A 17,988-nucleotide genomic window follows, 5' to 3' on the forward strand; every position below is an offset into this window, starting at 1 on the left:
AGAGCGTGCTGTTCTTTTCTAATAATAACTCAAATAATAATAGAATGATAATTCATAAAGATTAAAAAGAGAGTTGACCTGAAATATAATAAAAATATAAAATAAAAGTCTGAGCCTCATCCCGAAAAACTATTTTCAAAAATCGGGAATATCCAATAAAAATTGGAAAGAAAAAAAGGGCTTATCAATGTATTGGTGAACTTTTAAAAAAATTCATCCGTTTACCTTCTTCTCAAATTCCTTCTCTTGGTCTTCCTTCCACATTTCCAATTCAATGGCTGCTTTATACTCTGCCGTTTCTCTGGGGCTCTCTTGTTGTACTTCATTGGCCATGGTCTTTTCAAATTTTAATGGTGCTTTTTGAGTTGCTGCAACCCCATTCTGCAAACAAAAGACAGGTATAAATATATTGAGCTTAAAATGCACATTATTTATCAACAACCAACCTATCTAAGAAAATATCAATACTATTTATTCAAAGCAAGCCAAAATATACATATCATTTACTTTAATTGTTTGTCATCAATATGCTATGTATTGTTAAAGAATGATTATTTATTTAGTACAAAATATCATATACAACATTGTTAGTCAAATATAAAGAACAAACCAATGTTTCAAACTGATAAGGAGTGGTGACGCCAGAAAAAAAAATAAATAAAATAAAAATAAATAATCACATAGGAACCTACCTGTGGTTGCATGATTGGCCCCCAATCCTCTAAGCTGAGAACTAGACTGATTTCTGCACATTTTTCTAATTTTCTGAAAATAAATAAAACATTTAATATCATTAAAAAATAATCCAATAAAACATTTTTTCCTATATTTTATTCTCTGCCACAAACAAGGAATTTACCCAATGGAAACCGTACGGTGCTCTTATTGGCTAACCAACCAGCGGCCTCGATGAGAAAAATATCCGCCATTTTGATGTTGGCTGGGAATCGCGTTACTATAGTAAACAAGCGCTGATCGGCCGTTCATGAAAACAAGTTGCTGCTCGCTCGTTTAACTCAAAATTATTCAAAACGATCTCTCTAAAATGATATAAATGTGACTTCTTAAGGTTTTCTTCACGGTCAAAACCACACAACATTCTATTAATGATTACGTCCGAGGCAAAAAGGAATATTGACAGGTCGACCGAGAGTTGAACTCGTGAGACGACAAACATCAATGCGAAGTGTAGCGAGAGTCAAGCTATTGTTTGTCTTGTCCTATTCTATATAGAGAAAAGGATAAATAGTATAGCCTCGTGTGTGATTGGTTGCGTGTCATAGTCTTGTTTTTAAATTGTTTCTGTTGTTTATGCGTGTAGTGATGACTCTCTCACACTCAATTTCAATGCCAAAAGAGGAATTCCCGCACACAAGAAAGGGGAATTGGGGTGGTATTTGGCATACATATTGTATAGTATCTAGTTCTAAATAGATAACTGATTAGAATTATATTATGATATATAAACACAATGCCAAATACAATTCCGAAGTTTCCTTATTTCAAATGAAGTAAAGCTCCAAAACCTAATGGTAGTGATTGTAGTACTGAGTGTTAGTGAGGTGATGTGGTGTTGGTGGTGGTTGTAGTTGTAGTAGTAATAGTGATGATGATGTGGTGGTGGTTGTAGTAGTAGTGGTAATGGTAATGATATGGTGGTGGTGGTGGTTGTAGTAGTAGTGGTCGTGATGATGATGTGGTGGTGGTGTTTGTAGTAGTAGTGGTAATGATGCGGCTATGTGGTCTAGTAGTATGACACTCGCTTCCGGATCGGAAGGTCCTGGGTTCGAGCCTCGCGCTTGGCGCATAGTTGAGTCCTTGGAAAAGGCTCTTTACTCACATTCTCTCACCGTACTCAGGTGTAAAATGAGTACCTGGCCGTTAACAGAGTTGTCTTTGTCCGAAAAATTGTAATATCGCCTAACAGGCATCATGTCCCGTCCTACATGTTAAATGTTGACCAGGGACCCCTTGTAAAGCGCTTTGAGCACATTTAGTAGATATTGCACTATATAAAGCTCAATTTTAAAAAAATATATTTCAATGATGATGATATGGTGGTGGTGGTTGCAGTAGTAGTAGTGGTAGTGATGATAATGTGGTGGTGGTTGTAGTTGTAGTAGTAGTGATAGTGATGATGATGTGGTGGTGGTTGTAGTAGTAGTGGTAGTGATGATGATGTGGTTGTGGTGGTTGTAGTAGTAGTTGTAATGGTGATGATATGGTGGTAGTGGTGGTTGCAGTAGTAGTGGTAATGGTAATGATATGGTGGGAGTGGTGGTTGTAGTAGTAGTGGTAATGGTAATGATATGGTGGTGGTTGTAGTAGTAGTGGTCGTGATGACGATGTGGTTGTGGTGGTTGTAGTAGTAGTGGTAGTGATGCTATTGTGGTGGTGGTTGTAGTAGTTGAGGTAGTGATGTGGTGGTGGTTGTAGTAGTAGTGGTGGTGGTGGTTGTGGTAGTAGTGGTAATGATGATGATATGGTGGTGGTGGTTGCAGTAGTAGTGGTAGTGATGACGATGTGGTTGTGGTGATTGTAGTAGTGGTAGTGATGATGATGTGCTGGTGGTGGTGTAGTAGTAGTGGTAGTGATAATGATGTGGGGCTGGTGGTTGTAGTAGTAGTGTTAGTGATGATATTGTGGTGGTGGTTGTAGTAGTAGATGATGTGGTGGTTGGAAAACACATTACAGGTTATTATAATACATGATTACACACATTCTCTAACTTCATTTTTTGACAGCTTCGTTGTGCCATAAATATACGCAACAGTTCTGAAAACATTTTATTGTGGATTTTGATATTGTTTGTTGTTTTTCTTGTGTCGTTATGTTGACATAGATACCGAATGAATGGTAATGACTACATTCTCAGCCAACAACAAAATGGCGCTGAATGCTTTCATTGGTGGACACTTTTTAAGCTTCGTACGTATTCTCATTCGTTTAATTCTATGGCCACAAATTAAAAAAACAATATTTTTTAGAAAAGACGTTATTCATACCTTTCTTAACAAAATAGATAGCTTTTAATACATCTACCTTTGTTAATAATTCTTCAAATAATTATGAGGATGATGAAAATAATAATAATAATAATAATAATAATAATAATAATAATAATAATAATAATAATAATAATAATAATAATAATAATAATAATGATAATGATAATAATAATAATAATAATAATAATAAGAAGAAGAAGAAGAAGAAGAAGAAGAAGAAGAAGAAGAAGAAGAAGAAGAAGAAGAAGAAGAAGAAGAAGAAGAAGAAGAAGAAGAAGAAGAAGAAGAAGAAGAACAATAATTATAATAACAATAATAATAATAAATAATAATAAATAATGCTTTATTTGCCCCTAAAAAGGAAATTAAAGCACAATAATTATGCAACAGAAAAATAAAATCTTTAAAAAAATATCAAACGCAGATTAGAATCCTCTGAAATCATAATATGTATACAAAAATCATTGATTTCAAATGCATAAAATCTCTTATTTACCCATCACGTGATGCAACAGCCACTCTATCTGAAACCTCCTGTCTCCAACCTGTGGCACCAGCAGAGCTCTATCAGGGGAGTGGGGGAAAGGTAAAGCAAGGATTTATCATTTGATGAGAGCCAAAGTGGTTTAAACAATTATTTAGTTTTAAAATGTGACATAGTGAAACTTAATTTTTCTAAAATACAGAATTATGCTGTTTACAATCATCATTACAATGTCAAAGTTTTGTTGGGTTTCTTTTTTAATGTGAAGATGGGAAATAAACATAATTTAATGAATCATTCACTGAGTATAATCTGGACAAAAAAAAATGTTAATTGAGCAAAGACAACATTATCTTGGCATAATTTAGGACAAAAATGGCTATTTGCCAGATTTAATGGAGGTGGTGATGTGTCTGTTTGAGAGTTCTTTAATGTGATGACCTGATAATTATTCATTCATAAAATCAAAACTTATTACCATTATTCTTGATCTGTCAGTTGACGCAACCTGTACAAGAGGTAATTGTGTTGTTCCTATAAGAATATCTTCTGATAGTTGCCTATCTCTGTGCCAAACTTCTACTGTCAAGGGGACCCTTTGAAAAGAAAATAATGTGACTTATATGAATTATGACTTCATCATTCACAAACCAATTAGATAATAGAGCACAAAAAATCAAATCAAATACGCATACTTTGAAATATGTCCATTAATGTCATAAAATTAATTTGATTAATGAATAATTCAAGTTTGTCAAATTCTGCATACTTAATATAAAAAAAAGATTGCTTGATGAAAGGCACAAAGATTGCTTGATGAAAGGCACAATATTGCCAGTATTTTTATGAACATTAAAGTGACAACGAATATAACATTCTCTTCCAGCAAAAGTAAGAATCTCTAACTTTAGACACCTTTATATTCCACAATGAATTTCATAAGTATGTTTGCATGAAATGGTCTTCTATCTGATTTTAACAGCTTTCCAGGTAGACATTTCTATGGTGTGGGAAGTTGGGGTGGTAACTTGCATTTTTTAAAATCATTCTCCAAAATACTGACTTACACGGAGAAAAGAAATGTAACCTTAAAACCTTAGCATTTTTACTCATTCAAATTACAACTTACTTTACAAATGTTTCTTGAAGTTGTTGCGCTGGACAAGCAAAATCAAAGGCACAAAAGGATTGGGGTAGTAGCACTTCAGAACCTTTCCGAATTTCAACAGGAGGGTGGGTAAGGATGGGTGCAGCACTTCCAAAGAAAGGGTATGTGTATCTGTGATTCAAAAATAAATATCCAGAAAATAAAAAAAAAATCGAAAGAGAGATAGATAGAGAGAGAGAGAGAGAGAGAGAGAGAGAGAGAGAGAGAGAGAGAGAGAGAGAGAGAGAGAGAGAGAGAGAGAGAGAGAGAGAGAGAGAGAGAGAGAGATTCTTGACCTAATTAACAGATATAATTCTAAAATTATGAAGTATATTTTGTTCTTATCTGACCATGTCTCATAATATACTGCAATTACCTGAGGTAAACATTGACAGTATTCATGGAATGATTATCCTTAATGCTACGAAGATCTATGCTGAAGGTATAATGATGTACTTGTTGGGGTAGGGATGCAGCTACTGTTTGATTGCCTGAAATGAAGAGAAAATTAATCAATGATTAGGGATAACAAGAAAATATGCAAATGTAATTTCCAGGTCAATAAACAAAACAAAACAAACAAAAATAAGTAAAAACAAATGTAATACAGTACAACCCATGTATAATGACATTGTCGGTGATTTTTTGTCTGATAAATATATAAAATAAAGAAAAAGTGAAGGTAAAATGCAAGGCAAAAAGAGGCAATCAATCATAAATTTTAGGGGCTGGGAGTTTTAGTGGCCCTTTAAAGGGTTGTTTTAGAGACTGGGACATTGTCATTTTGGTGATGTCATCGGGTTGATGATGTAAAGATATCCTTAATTGTGGATTATCTTTTCTTGTTGAGAATTATGTCACACACATTCTTTCCAACTTGTGCAATGACGTCAAGCAATAGTTTTCCATCTGTGTGCTGCTCCTCAAAGTGCCAAAGTTTTTGAATGGCTGCTATTGACTCAACGCTGGAATCCAAAGAAGTCATCATTTAATCCTCATCAGACTGAAGTGAGGGCTTTTCTCTCACGTCACATTGATGATATATCCTCGGTGACTTTGACATTTTCATACACGTTTACATAATCAAATCTGTCTCAAGTCAGTAAGTCACAATATTCAGGATGCTAAATTTTATGCCATTATATTACATATTTCATTACTAGTAATATATAGAAGGGGGGGGGGGGGGGGGGGGGGGGGGGGGAGGAACTGGACTTTGACATGTCATATTCATGAGTGGGAAGACATTACAACCAATGTCGTTACAAATGGGTTGCATTGTATGTAGCCTCTCAGAGCTATATGGCTCAATGAGTTTTTCAAATTTCTCTAGCATTAAACGTAGCATTGGAACTATAGAAACTACAGTTGGATGTCACTATTGATTCTGTTTCTAACAATTATGTTAGATGAAAAATAAATGATTCCAATAAAACATTTCATACAATCTAACAATCTTTTTAACAACCAGAAGGTAACCATGTGACATGACATATGTGTGCTGATCTTACAAAGCGTATGATTCAGAAGTCACTTGGGTTGTTCACTAGAAACAAGTAAGAAAGCATGATTTTTTTTTTCTTCTTTCCATTTTCCTTATTTGATTGTAAAAATAGACCACAACTATGTCCTTAATTAGAATATTAAAACTATATCACATTTTATTGTATTTTATTTTACTATCAAAATCCAGAATTGGAGTTTGTTATAACCTCTGGTTGTTTTTGTTTTGTTGTGTCTTTTGTCAGGCTACCAAAATATCATACACATTTCTCACAAAAGTATCTTTTTTTTTTTCTTCATGCAACTAATCAAGAAACTTACCAGAGATTCTGTGTTGTATTTGAGGACGATTACTCTGTTTGGTGTTCAATGCAGTGTTCACCTGGGTCTCCTCCTGTCTGTTATCTTTATCTGCCAATTCAATACATTATCTTTGATTAGCTGAACAATTCATACATGTCAACTTACGAAAATGAAATGGTTCCCAGGGTACAATGGGTACTTGAACATCCAAAAATTAAAGCAAAATATTGATTGGGCATAATTATAAGCCCTTCTTCTTTCCTCTCCACCCGACATGTATATATGTATATGTTTGACATCCGAACCCTGTTATGGGCCTAGTTTAACATTGTTGTAATGGATAATAATTTGCATAATTTTTTGAGATTTCCATTACAACAATGAGCCCATAAGGAATTGGGTTATCAGACCTGCAAATAAGTGCCCGTTGTCTACACTTGATAATTTTAAAATATCAAATTTTCAATTCCATTTTAACTGCCTGTTGCATGCATTATCCATTTCATAACACTTGCCGACTGTGGCAACAAAATTCTGGTTTAAACAATACACAAACTACTAGAAAATCCTAGGCAATAATGGGAGATAGCAGCTCTAGTGATAACAGTACTGGTGCTATTGGTCATCTCAATTTGTTGCAAACTACCAACTACTAGAGATTCCTAAATGTGTACCTTTGAGAGGATGGCAGTAGGTGAATGAATGCTAGCTGGATTGCAATACATCCTACTTGCATCTAAATGAATCTGGCTTTATCCTGTACGGTAGCATTTCTTTAGTCACCCTGTCAATCGAGCAATTACTTCAAAGCAGGACCATTCCACCCCCCCCCCCCCTCCTCAAAATAAATAAAATAAAATAAATAAATAAATAATTAATCAGCAAACCTTTGAGTAGACATATCATACTGTACCTTTAGTGGGGTGGTTTTGTTCTTCAGAGTCTTGTTCAAATGTGTCATCTGAATATTGACCTGTCGCATCTTCATTGTTGTTGTTGTGGTTATCAGCCTGCTTTTTACCCTCATTCTTCTTTTTACCTCCCCTCTTTGGAGACAAAACATGCCCTTTCACATTCGGAGAAGCACCTGTTATGAGAGCTGACTGGCCATCACCAGTTGGACTTTTTACAGCCTGGATATGTAAAGAGTAATATCATCATCTTTATTTGGTGTTCAGGGATTATATTTATTATCACTTGATTTTTTATATTATTTGACTATCAGAGATATTATTTATAATAATAATAATAATAATAATAATAATAATAATAATAATAATAATAATAATAATAAAATTGAGCTTTATAAAGCGCAATATCCACTAAATGTGCTCAAAGCGCTTTACAAGGGGTCCCTGGTCAACAGCAACATTTAACATGTAGGACGGGAGATGACACCTGTTAGGTGATATTACAATTTTTCGGACAAAGACAACACTATTAACGGCCAGGTGCTCATTTAACACATGAGTACGATGAGAGAACGTGAGTAAAGAACCTTTTCCAAGGACTCAACCATGCGCCTAGCGCGAGGCTCGAACCCAGGACCTTCCAATCCGAAAGCGAGTGTCATACCACTAGACCACATAGCCGCACAATGCGCACAATAATAATAATAATAATAATAATAACGATAATTATAATAATAATATAATCATAACAACAAAAAATAATAATAATTAGTTTGCTTTTAAAGCACCTTATCCTGATGTCTCAAAGCGATGTACAGAGATAGTGACTCACAATTTACTAATGCATGCACATAACTAGCAAACACCCATCCAGACACACAAGCATACTCAGATATTGTAACAATCTTATCAAACTAATGACAATCTCAGAGTAATTATTGCAAAACAACTGTTGAAAAGTTTCAGATTGAGGTGCAAATGTAAGCTCATGCTTATGCTTTGGAGGAAAGGGAGATCCACATATGCAGATTCCTAAGCTCGAGCTTATTTATATAGTGCAATATTCATTTAATGTGCTCAAAGCACTTTACAAGATTCTGGAGGTATAAATCGCACTTCTGTAGCAGGTGACATAACACGCAGAGCCTTTTAGATGCTTGTACAATATTCATCTACAAAGAGAATGAGGTCACTTTCAGACCAATGGGAACTTTGATGTTTATTCATTTCAAAAAGAACAAGAAAGAACATATCTGAAATGCTTTTCCCCAAGGGCAAATTACCAAGATGCATTTACCCAATTAGTGCTGAAGTTCAGGCATATCTTCAAGTCTATGCACACTAGTCATGTCATTTATTATAAAGAGTTATTGAGGCTGTGAAAAATTAATAAAAAATCAAAGGGCTAGTATCTAGTTGCATATATTAGCAGGTCTTATAGCCATACACAATTATGGGATTGATTTAAGAACATTGTTTTAATCGACAATATTTCGCATTGGTTTAAGCGTATTTCCATAACAAATGAGCTCAAAACAATTTGTGTTATCAGACCAGTAAATAAGAGCTCATTGGTAAGTATCAAAAGATTAACTGTAATAGCTTTTCAAATGACTCTTTTGTCACTGTGAGATTATTCCTGCTATTCCTTTGATATCAGTCTCTAAATTTTATTTTGTCATTTGTCTTTAATCAACCCCGAGAAACTGATAATTTCTAATATTTTAAAAATTACTTAATATTGATATATTTTACTTTGAAAGCCTAATAAAATGATCTTTTGTCACTGCATCTTTACAGATACCACAAATAGGTTATATATCCATATTTGCTTCCCCATGAGATTTTTAAATTGACATGACAAGCACTATAAAATTTAATCACTTCCATTTATAAATCCTTCAGAAGCAGACACTGATTTTTTACTATAACCTAAAATATTGCTTTTTTCACGAAGAGAACTGCAACAATTACATTGAAAACCAAGTCGATCACCATCCTCCTCTCGTTATGAAAGAAGTCAGGTGCTGGCATAACCAGATAAGGAGTGGGGGAGAAATTATGGTCTTAATCAATTTCTCCATGTTCAATGACATACCATGTCTTCTTTTCTTAAAACGACTGCAACCCCAACATTAGCCATCACATTGGTTGGTAAGGATAACGCTTGTTGTTTGGGTTGATTGGCTGGCAGCATCTAAAGGAGGGCAAAAAAAATGAACTAAAATTTTTAAATGACGAAAATATGTTCTACAATCTTTAACCTACAGTAATATTGTAAACTCATTCACTTATGACCAAGATAAAAACTTGAAATCTTGAGCATTTATATAGGGTAATAACCCAAAACCTGCTCAATGCGTTTTACAAGGAGTCCCTTGCCAACAGCAACACTTAGCATGTAGGACAAAATATGACAAGGCACCTTTTAGGCGACATTACAATTTTATCTTTTTTTGGAACAGAGACAACAGTGTTAACGACCAGGTACCCATTTTACACCTGAATATGGTGAGAGAATGTGAATAAAGAGGATTTTTCAAAGACTCAACAATGTGCTTCTGAGAGTGGAACTCAAATTCTGGACCTTCTGGTCTAAAGGCGGGTATCAAACCACAGGCCCACATAGCCACACAAATTAGTTATGGACGTTTAACAGTACTTGCAAAAAAAAATCTAGATAAGTCTTATCAGCAGCTAGAAAAATGCTGCAAATCACATAGTATAGTTAAAATTCAGTTAGATTTATAATGTAAAGCTTGCAATACTATTGGGTCATTGGTACAGAGGAAAAAGTAAGAGTATTTCAGAGTTATTTAAAGAAGCAGAAATAGTGGGCCCTAGTTGCAATAATCTAATTATATGTCCCATGTTACCCCACCCAAAGCATTGTATCGACACTGCAAACGATTCCTATCAAATGGGAGAAAACCAGATGGTCAAAATCAACTCAATTAAGAGGAAAGGCAGAAAGCCATATAGAAAAGGACAACAGATTAGGGAGATAAAGGTGACCTTATTTATAGCCCCTTCAACAACCAGCTACATAACCTAAATCAATCAACCAAACTCCGACAAAATTTAAATAGAACGTTATCTTTGTGGCGTCTTTTAACCCTGAGGTAGGCACTAAGGTCAGGAGTGATTATAGGCAAAGGAATAAAGAAAAATAAAGTTCACAATTACCACTGCAAACAATTTAATGAAATCAGTTGATCAAATAAACTTATTGATTTATATGCATGGTTATATAAAGTCTTAAGATAGAAACTGAAAATTCTAAATCTTATTATTTGTACGTTCTAAAATAAAAAAAAATAGAAAGAATGAAAAAAAATAACACACAAAAATTGCAGTAATACTAACGTGAAAAGAACCCTCGATGGCGACTGGCCTCATGTATATTTCAGTGCTGTCAGTCTTCAGAAGTTTATTTAAAGGAATATCACAATTTCCTAGTGACTGGTCACCACAACACAAATGGATCTGTATATACAAAGGAAACGTGCATTGAATGAAATTGAAATAGTGATAAAATCAGCCATGGTAAAATTGAAAATTGATCATAACGTTTTCATAAGCTTAAACCAATGTGAACTAAAGTAAAAACAAAACAAAAGTTGGTCTTGAAGTAAAATTATGTTTGGGTTCAGGAACATTCACTGAGTAAATAAATTTGAATGTGTAAAGTGTGTGAACACCTATTAAAGGAAAATGGGTCTTCCCTAAGAATGGACAAAATGAGTTAAAGAGAATGAAAAATGAATATGATTTAATAAAACCTGACATACAGTCCTTTCAATAAACCAATCAAAAAAGTATACTCCATGGTCAAAGAGGTAAAGAAAATTAACAGCATAAATGTGACTGATATAAATAAACAACGTCTTGACCCCTTGTCTTTAAATAATTGAGAGAAAATATTTACATTCGGTTATGGGACCTACATGGGGTTCTGATAGCTCAGTTAGTGGAGCACTTGCTTCACATGCAAAGGGACCGAGATCGATCCTGGGTGCAATCAGGATTTTTTTCTGACCCCCCTGTCCACCCAGCAGTGAATGGGTAGCTGGTTCTGTTAGATTTGGTGTAAATTACTTTGTGATAAACTAGCGTCCTATCTAAAGGATAGCAAGCAATTGCTATTGTCCATTTCATGCTATAGAAACCAGGATAAACTCCGGCTCCATGGGCCGAATGGCTCTGAAGGACTACTTAGCCTGCCCCCCAAAAAAGGCTAAGAACTGTTTTGTTGTGTGTTTTATACTATTTGAATATGTGTAAGCCACATTTACTATTTATACAGAACTCACTGGATTTTAGCATGCAGAATTCTAGCAAGATGGAGCTGAGAGATCATTCGTTACCTCCCATGAGCATCAGGTTTTAACACACTCGAATTCCAGCACACTTTTTTGCATATCCTGAGAGCATGCTAGAATCTAGCGAGTACAGTATTTTCTTTACAAACTGACAGGCTCACTTAGGCACCCTTAAATTTCAGTTTTAAAGGCAAGTTTAAAAATCAAAAAGTTAATCACAAATGGTGGCTGCCTAAATGTCAGTTAATTCAGGGCAACAGAATAATTTAACAACATCCTGGTGATTATTTTTTCCAAGTTTTGATAGATTTAGCTCTGCTCGCACAGCCCCTTACTTCCTAATCACAATGCATAGTGTTAAATCTTTGTTTTGTTGTTGAACTCCATCCTTCCAACTGCCCAGTATTGATTTTATCTAAGAATTGCATATCAATGAATAATATTTGTATCAATTACAAAACTTTCATTACATCACAAACATATGCTCACACAATTTTCCCTTCCCCTAAGCCTATTCCCCACATAATTTAGATTCATCCCTTCCACTAAAACTTGCATCATGAACAATTGAATGCCAATTCTTCTTCTTCTTTGTGGTCGTTGTAGTAGCCCCTTAAATAGAGGATCCAGACTACAGTTCACATTAATACAAATTCATATTCAGCAAACATGAAAACGAAGAACATAAGAAGATTGATAATGAAGATGATGATGATTATTGAGTAGAAAACAACAAAAAAAGTAGAGAGAGGTATTTTATTTCTTGCAAAGGTGTTATGTCTCATCTGACATCGTATTGCACATCACAGGTGGAATCAATTTAAATTAAATTCTTCTCCTCTTTCATCTTATAAACAGATTGACGCAACCAAGCTGAGTTTTAGCACTAATGTGAGTTAATCATAAACAAAAAACTTAAAACATTGTTTCACTCTACATGGACAAGAATAAAGTGGAACCTCTTGATAACGACATGCCACGGGACCGAGTTTTTATCCGGAGGTGTCGTTATTTAGAGGTTTCCAAGATGGCGGACAAAGTGAGTGTGGTAAGGCCCGCGGGACCAGTTTTTATTAACATTGACAAAACAAACAAAACATTGTAGTGTATTGCTCTTAGAGGGTTCTTGTGCGAGTGTCTGGATGAGACTTTTAGGTAATCTGAACTGAGTACACTGATAGTGTGCTCCTGGAATCTACATCTGTTCCCTATTTAAACCATTCCCCTTTGTCTTACTTTTTCTTATGTCATTTCAATTGTAAATATAGAATGTTTTTTACTATCCAATTTTCTTCCTTTTTACTGGCGCTGATATGACATAGATGTGTAACAAGCGCTGTAAAACCCTTTAAAACAAACAAAAACAGGTAATTCGGACGCTGTGAGCTAGATAAAATTCCTCATCCTCTTCCTCCTCCTCCCACAAAAACACTACTACTACTACTACTACTACTACTACTACTACTACTACTACTACTACTTCTACTACTACTACTACTACTACTATTGCTACTACTACTACTACTACTACTACTACTACTACTACTACTACTACTACTACTATTATTAGTACTACTACTACTACTACTACTTCTACTATTACTACTACTACTACTACTACTACTCCTACTACTACTTCTATCACCACATAATATCACATTTTCCAAGATTTTGTGTTTACTTGCTTACACTTACATTTATACCTTGGTTTTTATTAATGATATCAGCCAAGATTCGTCAAAAAAAAAAGCTGAGTTTTCATTGGTTTCAAAAGCTGCGTTCTCATTGGTTCAAGCAGGAATCATTTTTATAAACTTTGAGTACTCATACTCGGTATTTTTAATATCAGATATCTACGAAAACTGCCGAAAATCGCCAAAATGATGTCGCTATTCTGAGGTTTTATCAAAAAGTGCGTCGTTATTTGGAGGTTGTTTTTACTGATCTTAAATAGAAAAAAATCGGGACCACGGGTTAATGTCGTTATCAGGAGGTTGTCGTTATTCGGAGGTGTCGTAATCGGGAGGTTCCACTGTATACCAAGACTTACCTGTAAACCTGGCTGATGGGATAAGAAAATTCTTAACGCTTCCACACTGCTTCTGATTTTAACTGATGCTCTCTCCGCAGGAAAGGAAGGATTGACAACATCATGAAAGGGCTCATTGGAAACATCATTACCCAATAATGAATAGTAGAAGAAAAATCCACTCGAAGACTGTGGTAATTCCAAACTGCTTGGGATGAGCTGTAAAGTGCAATTTAAAATATAGAAAAAAAAACAAACATGGGGATAGTATTCAATGCCGTTAAATCTTTCACCATTTTACATTACTTATAAACAATTAATAATATGAAGTCTTTATGATGACACCAATTAAAGAAAAAAATAATTTAAAAAACAAAATAAAAGAGAATCTATCAGTAACTATGCAGATATGAAGTATGATTAGAGAATTAATATTGTAATAAACTGTAACAATATGAGATGTCCTTTTAAAATTGTAAAAAAAAAACCCCCAAAAAAACAACATTAATGGACCATGATACAATACTTTCTGCAACAGTTAGAATGAGTGGGGGGGGGGGGGGGGGGGGTGAAGAAGAAGATCTCCCGACAAACCTGCAATAAATTGCTAGCATATGCAATCGTCACTGATAAAACGAATTGTTCTGTGCAAGATTTTACAGGACCAATTTGGTAGTACCCATCCTCTTCATTCAAAACTGGAACTAGTGCCTTGACATCAAATCCTCCTTTCTGAACAACTTCTGTCATAGAAATAGATTAAATTTAAATGAAACTACTAAATGAAACAAGACAAACACACCAATGAAAAAAAAAATCCTTAGTGAAAAGGTAAATTAACATTACCAGGATTGTATCAATCCGTTATAAGGATGAGCAGCAGAAATTTAGTCAAATATTCTCATGACATTATGTCCATCAAATCAACAAATAAGTGATAGGAATGAGATTTGTCTTTAAACTTTAAAACAAACAATATTTATAAGATGCCGTTGTCTAAGCATACCACAAGGAGATTTTAAATGAAACAAGCATCTGATGACAAAAGGAATCACATCGTCCAAGTAACTAATTTGGGTTAATAATCTTGCTCATAGATGTTAGTGGAAGTGCCTGAAGTGTGAGTCAAATCCTGGACTCTCCCAAGTTAAAGTGTGTTTGTCTTAGCAACTCACTTTAAACATGGTCTTATACGACATGACTGATTTGGAAAAACAACATTGCACTCCTGTTGATACTTACACAATATCTATTTAAACACCCACCCACCCACACCTTCCACCATTTTTTTTTAAAAAATAAAAAATAAAGAAATAATAATATATATCAGGCCAGTACCTACAAACAACTGGTTTAAAATGTGTATTTTTATTTCAATTTTAAGCTCAGTACCCTCAGCTGCCTGTCCTGATTTCGGTGGTTCTGTTGAAGGAGAAGTATCTTCATCTAAGTACAACGCAAGTCTCATCTCTGGTTTTAGTTTGGAATACTTGCTATGCAGTAAGTGATACCATTTTGACACCTGTGGGTGGAAAATATGTACTGTAACACAACAATTTACTAGACCAAGGGTATTCAGTTACTCAATATGATAAACAGTCAATATACATATTGATCTTATTCAACTCTACAAAAAAGTAAAATTTAATTCTGGCGTTCATGTCCAATAAACAAACAAATAAACAAACAAAATACTCTAAGTCAAATTTGGTTAAGTGGGAAAATAGTTTGAAAGACTAATGCTTGTATGGTCCTAATACCTTGCGGTAAACAACTCCCCCCCCCCCCTCCTAAAATAAAAGGGACTGCTATTAGTCCCAAGTGCAGTCAAGATTTTCATCGGACCCCTTTGTCTATCCAGCAGGGATTGAGTTGTTGGGTCTTTTAGATCTAATATAGAGTATTTACAATAGACTAGAGCCCCATCAAAAGGCAGCAGCTTCTAATGGTGACAAACAATCAATTGCTGATGTCTATGTTTAGTGCTACGGACACCAGAAACTCTGGCTCCATTAAAGTAGGACTAACTCTTAAAGAGACTTACTGTGATACTTAAGTTTTAAACACACACACACATCAACAACAAAAAATCCCAAATAACAACAACAAAAAAGATCTTTAAAAAAATAACCAAAAAGAAAAGAAGAAAAATGAAAAAAGAAAAAGAAAAAGGGAACATTTCAAAATGAGAAAAAATCAGAAATCTATATTCAAAAGTAGAGAAATAACATACTTGTTTATTGGGAGCAGCCGACCTCAAGTCCATCACAATATAACCAACAGACTCTTTCATTGTTGTTTCAATGTCAAAAGCATACACTTGTATTTTAATTGAACTTCTCTGCAGCCTATGCTGCTGCAGTGACTTTTTGTCTAACTCCCATGCTAACTCTTGGTTAAAATCAGGTGTCTCAGAGTGAGGAACTGGGTCAGTTGCAAGTAATTCGCCATCAAATTTGGCCTCAGCTATTAATCGGTGTTTTGACCTTTTTGGAAAGCCACGACCTAGAATTAATGATAAAAAAATGCCAAACAATTTATGCATGCATACAAATATAAATAAATATAATTGAACAAACAAACAAAAAATAAAAAGGACGAATTTACCTATATCAAAAACTGTATGGTTCATTTCTTGAGAGATTTTTATATTTGATATTATAACGTACTTATAACATATGTTATATGTTATAAGTATCCTTTTATAAGGTTGTGAAACGTGGATGCTTGACAAAGAATGTACGAGGAGGTTAGAGGCATTTGAGATGTGGATGTATAGAAGAATGTTGAGGCTATCATGGACAGGCAGGTATACGAACGAGGAAGTGTTGGAGAAGGTGAGAAAGGGAAGAATGTTGATCGATAACATCAGAAACAGAGAGTTACGGTTTCTGGGACATGTGTGGAGAAGAGACAGAATAGAAAAGTTGGTAATATCTAGGATGATCGAAAGAAAGAGAGCTAGAGGAAGACAAAGAATGACATATCTAAATAACCTAAGAATGTCCAAATGTGATTTTAAAAGCAACACAGATTTCATGCCCACCGCAGAGGATCGTGATTCGTGGAGACAGCTGACCGGCAACATGCTCAAGAGTATAAGCCACGATGGATGATGATTATAATGTATATTAATTGTTTAATAAATATCTATGTATTATAGTATATAAGTTATTATATATTATAACCTATGAAATTGGGTGTGTGATTACAGGTCTTCCCTGAGTGGAGCCTGAATATGGAATTTCCTTGGCTTTATTTAGAGTGATAATCTGGCTACTTCCCTAAAAAAATATAACGATGGATGATGATGATTATAATGTATATTAATTGTCTAATATATATCTATGTATTATAGTAGTATATAAGTTATTATTAATTATAATTATAACCTATGAAATTGGGTGTGTGATTTCAGGTCTTCCCTGAGTGGAGCCTGAATATGGAAGTTCCTTGGCTTTATTTAGAGTGATAATCTGGCTACTTCCCTTAAAAAAATATAAACGGTTAAATAATAAATAATAATAATAATAATAATAATAGAGCTAATAATAATTAATAATAATAATAATAACAACAACAACAATAACAATTATAATAACAAAACAATTTAGAGACCTAAATGTCCACCAAATCCGAAATAAAACAGAAGAAGAGGGATCAGATCATAAACAATACTCTCAAATATTGATGAAATGTTAAAGCTAAAAAGCAATCAAATCATACTGATAGGTCTACTTATTTTTGGTTTTGGCAATTGGCAAGCACAGGCTTGCTGAATGATAATAAACTTCGAATTAGAATTCTGTATCTAGAGTTGAATCAACGCTCACCTTCTAAAACTGAAACAACAGCAAGAAACCTGTTCACTACACCCATATTTATGCATGTAATAGGAGTAAATTATTGGTGGTTAGATGTGAAAGCAATCGTCTTTATGAAAAATGTTACTTCGAATGGTCCGCCATCTTTGTTTGTTTATTTGGTTGACACTCGGTGGAACTCTTTTTATTCGAAGTTCGAAGAGGGGAAGTGATGTCATAGTATCAGCTGATTCATGTATTAATTAAGTTTCGAAGCTAGGAACATAAAGTAATTCATTTCTCTTATTTCTTTAGTAAAAATAATCGCTGTTTGAAATGTTACATTGGTAAAATAGCACCCAACTCAAAGCGACATTTTTTTCAGTGAAAAATCACGTTTTATTGAGTTTCCACCCGACTTGCGCACTCGGACTTACAATCTTCTCTTTGACTTCCGGATTTCTACTCCGCGAATGTA

At 34.4% G+C, this 17,988-nt stretch overlaps 2 protein-coding genes across 5 annotated transcripts in view; one reads left to right on the forward strand and one right to left on the reverse strand.

The window, feature by feature from the left end:
• The window catches only part of LOC144964906 (centrosomal protein of 120 kDa-like), a 24,977-nt gene extending 7,021 nt beyond the window's left edge, over positions 1-17,956 (reverse strand). Inside the window, exons 1-15 of the mRNA XM_078899643.1 lie at positions 17,541-17,956; positions 15,941-16,212; positions 15,100-15,229; positions 14,302-14,450; positions 13,729-13,926; positions 10,723-10,842; positions 9,455-9,553; positions 7,359-7,578; positions 6,464-6,553; positions 5,016-5,130; positions 4,622-4,771; positions 3,971-4,088; positions 3,505-3,572; positions 693-765; positions 226-381 (exon numbers count right to left, since the gene is read on the reverse strand). Coding sequence (XP_078755769.1) covers positions 226-381; positions 693-765; positions 3,505-3,572; positions 3,971-4,088; positions 4,622-4,771; positions 5,016-5,130; positions 6,464-6,553; positions 7,359-7,578; positions 9,455-9,553; positions 10,723-10,842; positions 13,729-13,926; positions 14,302-14,450; positions 15,100-15,229; positions 15,941-16,212; positions 17,541-17,586 — 2,004 coding nt within the window. The 5' untranslated portion in view covers positions 17,587-17,956. The remainder of the gene's footprint in view (positions 1-225; positions 382-692; positions 766-3,504; positions 3,573-3,970; positions 4,089-4,621; positions 4,772-5,015; positions 5,131-6,463; positions 6,554-7,358; positions 7,579-9,454; positions 9,554-10,722; positions 10,843-13,728; positions 13,927-14,301; positions 14,451-15,099; positions 15,230-15,940; positions 16,213-17,540) is intronic.
• The window catches only part of LOC144964907 (casein kinase I-like), a 39,862-nt gene continuing 39,595 nt past the window's right edge, over positions 17,722-17,988 (forward strand). Inside the window, exon 1 of one of the 4 annotated variants that reach the window (XM_078899659.1) lies at positions 17,722-17,799. The gene's annotated coding sequence lies outside the window, so the exon portion shown is untranslated. The remainder of the gene's footprint in view (positions 17,800-17,988) is intronic. The other 3 variants (XM_078899681.1, XM_078899663.1, XM_078899646.1) reach the window with 3 other exon arrangements.

The sequence above is a fragment of the Berghia stephanieae genome, chromosome 2, assembly GCF_034508935.2.
Source record: "Berghia stephanieae isolate SIO BIC M18660-M18661 chromosome 2, UCSD_Bste_1.3, whole genome shotgun sequence".
Classification (NCBI taxonomy): Eukaryota; Metazoa; Mollusca; class Gastropoda; order Nudibranchia; family Aeolidiidae; genus Berghia; species Berghia stephanieae.